Source organism: Paroedura picta, chromosome 6 (genome assembly GCF_049243985.1).
Source record: "Paroedura picta isolate Pp20150507F chromosome 6, Ppicta_v3.0, whole genome shotgun sequence".
Classification (NCBI taxonomy): domain Eukaryota; kingdom Metazoa; phylum Chordata; class Lepidosauria; order Squamata; family Gekkonidae; genus Paroedura; species Paroedura picta.
This window is the reverse complement of record NC_135374.1, coordinates 74,039,299-74,052,450: the sequence shown is the minus strand read 5'-3', so window position 1 is coordinate 74,052,450 and position 13,152 is coordinate 74,039,299. Positions and strand designations below refer to the sequence as shown.

Here is a 13,152-nt window from a genome sequence, read left to right as displayed (position 1 = left end):
TTCTTTAGTTCTGCTGAATCCTGGATACTCCTGGGGTCAAACCACTTCTTGCCATAAAAGTCACTGAGTGATCTTAGGCTAGTCATACTCTCTCAGGCTAACCTACCTCTCAAAGTTGTTATGAGGCAGAATGCGGGGGAGGGGATTTTATATGCTGCCTTGGGGCCTGAAGATGAGGCAGGTGGGATAAAAATGTAAGAAGCAAGTGAATAGTAATTGTCCCATAATTTCCCTGAGCATGGCGGGGGGGGGGGGGAAGCAGTCCCAAAGGTACCATAAGATGATGTTCCTGAGGCCAAAATTCTGTAGTTAAACCAGCCTGTGAAATAAAAACATCACTTTGTTTCTTTATGCCCACATCCTATCAAACCATTGTGGTGTGAAAATTCAGTTATGGATATTTAGAACCTGTCAAGAAAACTGCAACAGCAAATCTTTTTTGACAAGTAAGCCTGCAATTGGAAATGGCCAAATTACATACCTTTGAAGATCTTATTAACAAAAGCAAAAATCATAAATTATATTCAATATCTTTACTAAAAAAAGGAACATCTCTATATCAAATAAGATCAATAATATTTGTTGGCTGAACTGTACAGCTTGAAGGCTTGTTGTACATCATATTCCATTTTATTTTAATGGTGTTTTTGTTTAATGGGGTATTCTGGCTCTGATGTGAGGATTAATATGTACATGTGCATAAATAACAGAAATGTAAGAGGAAACTAGAGCCTCTTGTGGCACGGAGTGGTAAGGCAGCCGTCTGAAAGCTTTGCCCATGAGGCTGGGAGTTCAATCCCAGCAGCCGGCTCAAGGTTGACTCAGCCTTCCATCCTTCCGAGGTCGGTAAAATGAGTACCCAGCTTGCTGGGGGGTAAACGGTAATGACTGGGGAAGGCACTAGCAAACCACCCCGTATTGAGTCTGCCAAGAAAACGCTGGAGGGAGTCACCCCAAGGGTCAGACATGACTCGGTGCTTGCACAGGGGATACCTTTACCTTTACCTTTAAGAGGAAACTAGTTGGAGGTACATCTATGTTGCCAATAACTATTATCTCTAGATTCTGTGTACTGTCGAATTAGGCATATTTTTAACTGATGTTTGTGACAATTTTCTTGAAATACATTCAAAAGAATCCAGATTCAGGTGGGTTGTTGTGTTGGGCTGAAGCACTAGGACGAAGTTTGATCCAGGGGAGCCTTTACGACCAACGGTTAATTCTGGATACAAGGTTTTGTGTGTATGCATACTTCTTGGCTTTCAGAATGGGAATTCCTTCTTGTCTCTCATGCTTTTTAATTTTTACATGCATAGTGAAATGACCTTTTACCATGTCAGTACTACAATTTACAATTTACAAAGCTGAATTTGCTTTTTTGTGGATACTCAGAAAATTGCAGATCAGGTTTTTCTCTCTAGCTTTCAGCCTGCCATGATAGCATTAAGTTGTTTCATATGTTGATAGAGATAATTAGAAGAACCATTTCCTACAGCCTTTCCTGTACTGTAAATCATTAACATTATGGGAAATTTTCTGGGAGCTGATTGGTACTTTTTCATTTGGTAGGATGGGGAGGGGCTTGATGGGTTACAAAGAAGATTGTCTGTATTTTGTGTAGAGAGACTGGGGAATTCTTTTGGAGTGATGGATGATGAGGTAATAAAGAAGGCTAATGCAATCTTGGGCTGCATCAACAGAGGCATGACATCAAAATCACAAGATGTCATAGCCCACTGAATACTGCATTAGTCAGACCCCACCTGGAGTGCTATGTACAGTTCTGGAGGCCTCACTTCAAAAAGGACATGAACTAAATTGAGAAGGTGCAGAGGAGAGTGATGATCCAGAGCCTGAAGACCAAGCCCTTTGAGGAAAGGCTGAAGGACTTAGGAATGTTCAGCCTGGAGAAGAGGTGGTTGAAAGGGGGCATGATTGCTGTCTGTATTTGAAAGGTTGTAACTTAGAGGAAGTTAGCGAGAAGTTGTTGTTGGCAGCAGACTATATGACCCACAGTACTGGGTTTAACCTACATATAGAATGTAACCGGCTAGATATCAGGGGATTTTTTTTCACAGAGTAGTTCAGCAGTGGAATCAGCTGCCTAAGGAGGCAGTGAGCTCCCCTTCACTGGCAGTCTTTCTTTAAGCTTCAGCTGGACTGATACTTATCAAGGATGCTTTAGGCTGATCCTGCATTGAGCAGGGGGCTGGACTAGATGGCCTATATGGCCCTTTCTATTTTTATGATTTTGTGATTTTGAGTTGGTCATAGAGGAAAATGTTTATCAAAATGGCCAGCTGAGAGAAAGATCATGAGAACCTGAACATAATATACCTTCAAAGGAGCAAACATTTTAGACATAGGATGAGATAAATTCCCTTGGCTCGGTAGTCAAGATTATTTTTGTACAGCCTTATGCTTTTCCTTTTTGTAACTAATGGCTACATATAGAATTAAAAGCTAAATTGTATTTTTATGAACTTGGTGCTATGGTAGTCTGTCTGCACCTGTATAAAGCCCTGTTTGGCTTACCAAGACACAAAGATAAGGTAAGGATACATCAGCCTAGATCTGAATTATTTTAATAAAAACAAACTTTAGGATTCCATGGAGATTTGTAGTGAGAAGGATTGTTCTTTTAAAAGAAGAGTTTCCTAAGAGACAGAAGTAGACTGAGCTATGGGTTACTAGACAATCATAAATCCAGCTCTGAACCAGAGGTCTATCAGTTTGAAACCTGGACAGTAGAATAAATTAATTCCACATCTCCTGTAGTGGAACAGCATGCCTACAAGACCCATTTAGCTGCAACACAAAAACTCTGGGAGATGTTATTCAGAGGTGTGGAATATAAAGACATTTGTATGCTAATGAAGCACAAATCTGTCTTTGCATCCAGGGAGACCCTCAGTTGGTATCTGCAGATAGTGAAGGGCTAGATGTGAGTAGAATAATTGATGCTTAATCCACACAAGATGGAACATATAGTTATAGACCATTTTGTACAAGGTTACATTTTCCCTGAAGGAACAAGTTTGCAGTCTAGAGGCACCTCAGGATTTCCCACTAAGGTTTGAGAAACAGATAGTGGAGCCAAGGGAACTTTTTTCCAGATTTCCCACTTCTATGTGGATGAAGACCTTTTTGTTTTGTTTGCCATTTTCTCTATCAATTTGTTTTGCATGTATGCTGTTTTACATTAAAGTTAATTTTAATGTTCCCTGTCCTGAGGGCCCTATCTAGGTGGGCAGGATACAAATATTTTAAACAAATAAATAGGTCTGGTTTACAAGCTGCAGCTTGGAATTTGCAGATGGGCCTCAGTTACATATGCTTGCTAACATTACTATAAACTGTGCTCTGCATAGGTTTGCCTTTGAAAATAGTTCCAACATTTCAGCAAGTGGAGAATATAGCAAGAGATAGGAGTTATTAATGAGGCTTAAAATCTGGTGTTATCTTTTGTGCTATAGTGTTGATTTACATAAAGAGAGACTGATAGCACCTTAAAGATTAGCAGATATATTGTGGTCTAAGCTTTTAATACAGTATATTATTTGCTATTCAATTACTACAAGGTTATTTTTTTTCTTCAGGATGCTAACAAGTTCATCTGGATCCTTAGGTCTCAAAAATTGTTAAAAAGAGTAGCAGTTTTTGTCCCCTATGCCAAAATAAAAATTTATAATTGAGCTGAGCATAGGTGAGGAACATGGCAAGGGAGCTTTGGCATTCTGAAAAGAATCAGCAGCTCAGTATTATTTCCAGACAAGTCACTAGCTACAATGAGATATTAATGATTTACAGTTCCTGCTAACAAGCTCTGAGTTTGAACCAGTGACCTAGATCCAATTACTAGTTCTCTGAACCATTTATGCTGTCAGCAGGCAAGTTTTGTAACTGTCTCCGCAATGCAATAAAATATTTATTGGCACTTGAGGGGTATAATTTGAAAATAAATAAATAAACATGTCGCTGCTTTGAGTATTAAAATTCCAGGGGAAGATTTATTTATTATTTTGAGGATAGCTTGTAAACTTCTCATGTTTCAATGCTTAGTGTCAGTTGTTGGAATTAACTCTTTGTGTATGCATGCCCTAGGCTGGAATTAGACTACAGCAGTCCTGGTTTTTGCATTCCTGGTTTTTATTTATTACCTGGCATGAATTGGGTCATGAACAGTGGCTGAAAAGTATGCCATGTTTTAGGTACCGACATACAACAAGGTTGTTTAAAATAATTATTTTTAAAGATTTCTAGCAGGCCAGACATGGTGGATTAATGAGACAAAAATGTTACTGATTCCAGCACATACATACATTTTGTGGGCCACCACCCTCAATAAAGTGGTTTCAAACTGGACCAGAATAATTATTTTAGGAGAGAAAACAGTTTTTCTGGGAATAATTATATTTCTTCAAGCCTACCTAGGTCTTGATATTCTCTTCAGAGCCCTTCTTTGGGTGTCCCAATGTCTGAGATGTGAAGGGCGGCCGCTAGAAGAAAGGCCTTCTCAGTCGCAGTACTCCAGCTCTGGGATGCCCCGCCAAGGGACATTCACCCACTGCTCTTTGCAATGATGTTGCAACTCTGAGGTGGTCTGCTGGTTGGCTAGTTAATGTTCTAATCCTTTTGCAGATGAAATTTATTTGCCTAACCTCATTGTTTTTGTTAGCTCATCACTTTGTATTGTTTTACACTTTTAAGTTCAAAAGTCTTAAATTCTGTTCCCAGATGAAGTTTTCAGAAGCAGACTATTTTGGCAACGTACTTCAGGCGTACAAGCATGCAGCACAATCTGATTTCTACTGGCTGAGAAAAGAAGTTCCAAAAACAGAGTGAGTAGGCAAGAACAATATTTGAGAAGGCTCATCCTGGCACTTCAACTCACAGTTAGCATTCAGCAAGCATCACCACAAACACTTTTAAGCCCCATTGACTTCAGTTAAGCATGTGCTGAAATTTCTCCCCTTGAAATCGAAGGGACCTAAAGGTGACTTTAATTGGAGTTTTCATAGAAACAATTGTAGCAATTTGGAAAGGTACAGAATAATTTTAATTCTTTTTTGCAAAAGAAAGTATCTGCGGTGCATAGCAGTGTTGTGGGTTAAAGAAATAAACTTTTATTTTAAGAAAATGAGGAGGATGCTAGTCTTCTCCATCAAAAACCTGGCTGATCTAGCTTGGCCTATCCTGTTCAGAGACAGTCCTCTTAAAAAGACCATCTGATGCTTTCAAATGGGAACCAGGCCAGTCCCCAACATTATGTGGTTTGACCTGAGAGGAGTTAGGTCTTGTGAATGAGCAATGTATAGTTGACTCAAATGGAACATTTCTGAGGTGAGGCAAGGTTCTGGCTAGTCTTAAGCCTTCCATCATTAAGCTTGTGCTGTAAAATAAGGTGAACATTGATTATTTAATGTTGATTCCTGCGTTATAGCTTCTTATTCAGTGAATTATCATCCATGTTTTAAATACTATAGCATTTCATATGTAGTCATCTAAGAAGTCCAACCTCTGTGGCACTGGGATGAAATTTTCTGAATGGCCTTCTATCAAAAAGGATTCTATATCTTGCCTACAATACAGTGAGATAGATCTTACTGAGATTAAAAGGTCAGTGTCTGGGAGATCACCTCTGAGATGCAATGCACATAGAGCACCATTAGTGTATTGACGAATAATGAATACTGGATGAGTTGAAGCATCTTCTGCCGGTAGGTGATAGGAACTGGCTAATGTTTGCATAGGAAAGGGGAGGCATCCAGAAGCAGCAAGCAAAAAAGCCCTCTGCTGCATAAAAAAATTCTGAATTTGGCCTTTGCTTCTCCAACTTGCTACTGTATTCAGGAATGTTAGCAATGGTAGTAATTGTTATGCATGTGTATGCAGAAACTCTTAGATATAGCCCTGAAGGAATCGCTTTGAGATTCTTTTGTATTGTGGATCAGCAAGACACATTATCTTCAGCTTACCACCAATTTTTAGAGCAGTAAAAAATATCCTCATTTCTTTCTTTGTGAAAAAGATAAACACTCTTGATCTTTCATTCTTGTGGAAGTGGCTATTAGGTGCACTAATATACCCTTTAGGGGTACTTAGCATGATGGAAGATGTCACCTAAGGTGAAATTAATTGGTAGGTAATCCCTGAAATATACAACTTTAGGGCTGTCCCCTATGAATCATCTCCCATCACTGGAATACTTTAAAATGAAGGGAATTATTCCCTTATCCAGCATGAGGAAGTAGAATGCAATTCAGCTTATCTCATTTTTCTCTCCTTCAAGAACCACTTAATGCCACCTGCCCCCAGTCTATCTTCATATTTATGAGTCTGATAATTGTAGATCAGCAGGCACTGGGAATGTAGCAAACATTGCACATGAGTGTATTCTCTGCTTTGGCAAATTAAGATGGCATAATTTATTCCACCTGGAGAGGCTGGCTTTGAACCCTTAGCAAAGACATTGTGAATCATACGGGAAAGTCACTGGCTCTTTTAGAAGTGGCTGTTAATGAAACATGAGCAAAATGTCCAGGCTTAACAACTTTGTGACAACTGCTGAAAGTCTTACATATGGGGACCTTGTTTCTTTTAAAATTAGAATTGTCAGTTCACTTTCAACATTAAACAAAGGAAGAAGTACTTCCTTTTATAGTTACTGTGATATGACTGATTCTTGTTGATTTGTTAGAACTGTTGGAACTATTCTTGAGTATGAACACAGGAAAGTGTTCATTACTACTTATCTATTTGTCCAACATGAAAGCAAGACGCACAGGAAACTATGAGGTAATTCAAGATGGGTAGCTATGTTATTCTGCCGGAAGCAAGAATTCAGTAGCACTTAAAGACTAATACAATTTGTAGCAGAATCTAAAGAAGTGAGCAGCAACTCCCAAAGGCCTATTATGCACGACCGCTGAAACGGCGGCATGGAGAACGTGGAGAAGGAAGAAGTGAAGCAAACCGCTTACGCATGGGATGGAATGCAACGGCAGCAAAACCCAGAGTATCCAATGATGCACGCGGCTATTCCGGAGCCGCTTCTGGTTGCGCCCTGGTCCCGGGAAGCTCCACTTTCTTCTGCATCTCGCTAACGTGGCTTTTTCGGCAGCATATATTGACTCTACGAACAGTTGCCCCCTGCGGTGTACATAATTGGTGATTTTAGCCGCTGCCATTCCACCCCGAATGCCAAAGACTCATGCCCTTACACAAATGAGAAGAATATGTCTCAACATTTGTACCCAGGATAGGTGATAGGAGTCTTGTAGGTCTCATACAGTAAATCTGTAAACTCAGTGAGGTAGGCTTCCCAGCAACAAGTTTTACAGTTCCTGGCACAATAAGTGTCTTGTGTATAGCAGAGCCAATATTGAAAAGAAACAAATAAATCTTACAAACTTAACATAGGCAAGAACAAAAGGAAAACTTAGTTGTTTGTTGAATATGTTCTGCTGTCCTTAATTTTGAATTTATTGCCAGAGGATTTTCCTTCAAAAACTTTTCTGAATGCCTGATTTAGAGTCCTGCCGTAAAATACTGAAAATATATCCATCTAATTAGAGCTGTACAAATAAATCTCTTTATATTAGCTGCTTGTGCTGTGCCAAACAAGAAATTTAACATAATTTGTCTGTAGTCTAGGTTTAAAAATCTGTCCATGCAAAATTATTCCAGGATGTTTTCTAGTCCTAATTAAATAAGAAAGCAAGCATGAAAAATGGGAATCTGACCCTGTTTTGAAATCAGATAGTGGCAAAAGATTCAGCGATATAATTAGATGGCTTCCCCTCATAAAAGAAGTTCTTGGATCCCAGTTATAGAATCATAGAATCATAGAGTTGGAAGGGACCTCAAGGGTCATCTAGTTAAACCCCCTGCAAAATGCAACTCACAACTACCTTCCCACTAACACACAATCTGCCTAAATTAATCAAATCAGCATTTCTGTCAGATGGCTATCTGTTGTTGTTGTTGTTGTTGTTGTGAGGTGCGAAGTCGTGTCCGACCCATTGCGACCCCATGGACAATGATCCTCCAGGGTTTCCTGTCCTCTACCATTCCCCGGAGTCCATTTAAGTTTGCACCTACTGCTTCAGTGACTCTATCCAGCCACCTCATTCTCTGTCGTCCCCTTCTTCTTTTGCCCTCGATCGCTCCCAGCATTAGGCTCTTCTCCAGGGAGTCCTTCCTTCTCATGAGGTGGCCAAAGTATTTGAGTTTCATCTTCAGGATCTGGCCTTCTAAGGAGCAGTAAGGATCTCCTCTAGGACTGACCAGTTTGTTCGCCTTGCAGTCCAAGGCAGTGGTCCCCAACCTTTATTAGGCTGGGGACCGGCAGGGCATTGGGCCGCGCCCGCAGGGACCGCGCAGGCCACGCCCACGCTTCCGGCCGCGCCCGCGAGCCGCGCCCGACCGCGCCCGCGGGCCGCACCCGCGGATCGGGCCGCGCCCGCGGGCCGCACCCGCGGATCGGGCCGCGCCCACGAGCCGCGCCCGGCCGCGCCCGCGGGCCGCACCCGTGGATCGGGCCGCACCCGGGGGCCGCGCGGGCGCGGCCCGGCCCTGATTCCCTCTCCCCGCCCTCCCGCAGTAAGTAGCTTCCCGGGCTGCAAGCGTGTGGCCTGGGAAGTTTTTTACTGCGGGGGGGAGGGGCGGGGAAGGGGAGCCGCGGCCCGGCGCCATGGCCTTTGCGGCCCGGCGCCGGGCCGCGGCCCGCAGGTTGGGGACCACTGGTCCAAGGGACTCGCAAGAGTCTTCTCCAGCACCAGAGTTCAAAAGTCTCAATTATTTGACGCTCGGCCTTCCTTATGGTCCAACTTTCGCAGCCATACATTGCAAGTGGAAATACCATAGCTTTGACTAAACACACTTTTGTTGGCAGGGTGATGTCTCTGCTTTTTAGGATGCTGTCTAGATTTGCCATAGCTTTCCTCCCCAGGAGCAAGAGTCTTTTAATTTCTTTGCTGCAGTCCCCATCTGTAGTGATCTTGGAGCCCTGGAAAATAAAATCTGTCACTATCTCCATTTCTTCCCCATCTATTTGCCAGGAATTGAGAGGGCCGGATGCCATGATCTTTGTTTTCTTGATGTTGAGTTTCAAGCCAACTTTTGCACTCTCCTCCTTCACCCGCATCAACAGGCTCTTTAGTTCCTCTTCACTTTCTGCCATTATCATCTGCATATCTGAGGTTGTTGATATTTCTCCCTGCAATCTTGATCCCAATTTGTGACTCCTCTAATCCCGCCTTTCTCATGATGTGCTCTGCATACAAGTTAAATAGGCAAGGCGACAGTATACAGCCTTGCCGAACTCCTTTCTCAATTTTGAACCAATCAGTGATTCCATGTTCAGTTCCCACTGTTGCTTCTTGACCTGCATATAAGTTTCTCAAGAGAGAAATATGATGCTCTGGTATTCCCATCTCTTCAAGAACTTGCCACAATTTGTTGTGCTCCATACAATCAAAGGCTTTAGCATAGTCAATGAAGCAGATGTAGATGTACTGGAACTGCCTAACTTTCATGATCCAGCGTATGCTGGCAATTTGATCTCTAGTTCCTCTGCCTCTTCGAAATCCTGCCTGTACTTCTTGAAGTTCTTGGTCTACATATTGCTGGAGCCTAGCTTGTAGGATTTTGAGCATAACTTTGCTAGCATGAGAAATGAGTGCAATGGTGCGGTAATTTGAACATTCTTTGGCATTGTCCTTCTTTGGGATTGGAATGTAAACTGACCTTTTCCAATCCTGTGGCCATTGTTGAGTTTTCCAAATTTGCTGGCACATTGAGTGTAGCACTTTTACTTAAAGACGATGGTCTTTTAAGATTTTGAATAGTTCTACAGGAATGCTGTCACCACCACTAGCTATCAAGCCTCTGCTTAAAAATTTCCAAAGGAGGAGAACCCACCACCTCCTGAGGAAGCCTGTTCCACTGAGGAACCTCTCTAACTGTCAGGAACCTCTTCTGGATGTTTAGCCTAAAATTCTTTTGAATATTTCCTTTGATATATATGTTCATGTGGTGGGAAATTTTGAGCAATATAAGGTTTTTATACACTTCAATGCAGTCTAGTATAGGTATGTGCTCAACCCCTGCAATGAGTGTATATGTTGATTTGAGTTTCCATCAATGGGATGGAAAACTAACATTATGCAGTGTTATTGCATGTCCCCTGTCCCTTCTTAACTGATATAATGGAACACTGTGCAAGACTTCTGTACCTAAAGTTACTACCACTAGTGTACAACAAAACTTTAATATTGAAATAAAAAGTCACGTTGTACTAACTCACACAAGTGCTATGTAGAAAAGAGCAAGTTCCAGTAGCACCTTAAAGACTAGTAAAAAATTATTCTGCCACAAAAGCTCATACCCTGCCTCCGATTTTTGTTAGTCTTTAAGGTGCTACTGGACTCTTGCTCTTTTCTATTGCTGCTAGTCAGACTAACATGGCTACCCATCTTGTTCTATCTCTAAACAACTGCTTTGGAAATATTCTACATGATGTTGTACTGAAATTTAGTATGGACATAAGACATCAAATGCCACAATATATTGGTTCTTCCATTCACAACAGGTCAGCTCAGTATAACCCTGCAAACTCATGCCCTTCCCACAGATAAAAATCTGTCACAGAGAAGAAACACTGAAAATCTGTGCACTGAGAAGTCAACTTGGAAGTTCTTAGCAAGAAAGATTAATTATTACAAATGCACACATTCTTCCTCTGAACCACGCAATGCTGCTGTCAGAAATGCATTAATGTGCTATAAAACCCATGACATTTAGTAAGGAAAATGAAGACAGGAAGTTAAGGAACCTGAAGGAGAATGCTCCTTGAAGATGTGAGTTCTAGCTCAAGAAAACTGATGCTGGAATACAATGTTGTTAGCCTTCAAGGAGTCACCTGGTTATTCCTAAAAAGCAGTCACTGGTAGGTGTGTGCATTCTAGAATTCCCAAGCTGAAAACATACCCAAAATCACTGTTTGAGATGGTTGCCATGATTTTCCAAAATGGTTACATAAATCTGGGATTTTTAGGCATCATGAGCCTCTGCTTCTGAATAATTGGTGTAAGTTATTTTGGGGGTATAAGTGCTAACCCTTGATTCTTCAGATTTTCCAGACAATGGCCCAGGGAAAGCAGTTCCTGGTTGTTGCAAGCCAAGCACAGAGCTTAGCAGAACTGCAAGTGAGGCTGGCTCCTTCTCCTTCCCTCCCTCCTTGGTGAGGGCAGGGCTGTTTATGCCCTGGCAAGTAGGTTGGCCAGGAGACATCTTGTTCCAGGCTCCACAGAATTGGACTTCTTTGTCCAATTTGCTTGAAACCTGGAGGAAAGACAGCACCAGCTTGTCTACAATTTTATTATTTGGTTGAAGAAAATCCACTCTAACCCCTCCCCCCAAATCCCTCCATAGGGAATAATGGAATCTGAATAATTCTGGAATTCCAGGGGGGAAAAAACATCTTTAATTATGAAATGTTGCTAGAGGAACAAAACATTGTTGAATATTAGTATTTATGCTCTTCCTTAAATCCAGATCAGAAAAAATACTGTTGTTCTTTTTCAGGTGCCCAACCCTAATCACTCAACCCTATAGACAGGCCTATTGCACCATAAGCTTCTGTGGGCCTGGGGAATGCATGAAGCTGCCATATTGTTCCATCAAACTGTATTGTCTATTCAGACTGGTAGTGGATCTCCAGGGTCTCAGGTGGAGGTCTTTCACATCACTTATTAGAAGTACACAAATATTTCTGTTATTTATACTCTACCTTTCTCACTGGGACTCCCATTATACAGAGAGAATCAAAACCCTCAACAGGATGGGGCATCCAATAAACAATGAAATAGCATTAGGACTGTAGAAGTCCAGAAGTCATAAGGAATCTTAAAAAAATTGTTGACAATCTGATTCTTGGAATTTTTTTAGATTTGCCCAAATGGCTGCCAGCAAATGCCAGATTTTTGCAGATTAACACATAATTTTGCAGTGGAACACATAATCTGCGAAAATCTGGCCCTTGCTGGTGGCTGCCACTCCAGGGGCCACCTGAGGGATTGGAGGGGTGGTGGCTGGCGAGGCCTAGCTCTAAGTCCCGCTCACTCTGCTGTCTTCATATCTGTGCTGCTGGCCACCTCCCTGCCTCTTATGCCACTCACTGGGGTGGGTGAGTGGGTTAGACAGACATCACATCTGTGATTATTTCTGTTTCACAGAGTGTGGCATAAGATGTATTCCACATAAAAAATCAGAACTAAGGCAAAGTGTAAGTATTAACATGACACATTAACAGATGCAAAAATAACACAGGCTATATACAGTAGTGTAGATACAGTGCATAATAATTTAACCAAGTAACTCCGTCAACTGTCTTGTACATTGCAACGCTACTTCTTGTATAGAAAGCTCTTAATTCAAGAGAATTCAAAGAACACCTATCAAAACAGATCAACACAATCAGTCCTGTTATTCTTCATGCTGTCTTTCAAATGAAAAATCTTTGTTAAGAAAGGGAAAAAATGATCACAGGTCCAAAAGGTGCAGAACAGCTTAATTTTGCTTCTGTCCTTCATGGAAATAAATAGCAAGTAATTTATGACAGCATATTTTACACTGATTGCCATACTGAACATGGTTTCTTTCAGTGGTTTGAAACATGTGCTACTGAAAAGGTCTCAGTGAGGCATTCTAAAATAAATGTTATACATTTGGGCAAATCTAAAGCAGGTGAAATTCAGAAACACAGGTAATGTTAACTCTTAACAAAAAGAGAGGGAACTAGATAGAGGCTTAGCAATTTTTGCCTCTATTAGGTTCCTTTCAATTAGCATTAATGAGTCCACAATAACTATGAAGTTTACAAGACCAACTTCAAACAGATTTGTAAAGATTTGTAAGAAAAATATTAAATTGTCATTTTTAGACAAACAATCTACTCACTTGAATGTTTAATCGGTTAGCAAATTAAATACTACTGGTGAGGATCTCCAAAGGCTTTGTGGCCAGCTTTGATGTCTTTTGGTTAAATTTGGTGAAAACTTCAAGTGTTAAGACTTGGGCAGAAAGCTTTGAAACAGTTGATGCATTTATGAATAAAGACATGAAGTCAAAGGTTGAGACCATGTTGCA

At 41.2% G+C, this 13,152-nt stretch overlaps 1 protein-coding gene across 1 annotated transcript in view; it reads left to right on the top strand.

Moving 5' to 3' along the window:
- The window catches only part of PHEX (phosphate regulating endopeptidase X-linked), a 124,911-nt gene that overhangs the window by 82,283 nt on the left and 29,476 nt on the right, over window positions 1–13,152 (top strand). Inside the window, exon 14 of the mRNA XM_077343042.1 lies at window positions 4,738–4,841. Within this exon, the coding sequence (XP_077199157.1) occupies window positions 4,738–4,841 (104 nt within the window). The remainder of the gene's footprint in view (window positions 1–4,737; window positions 4,842–13,152) is intronic.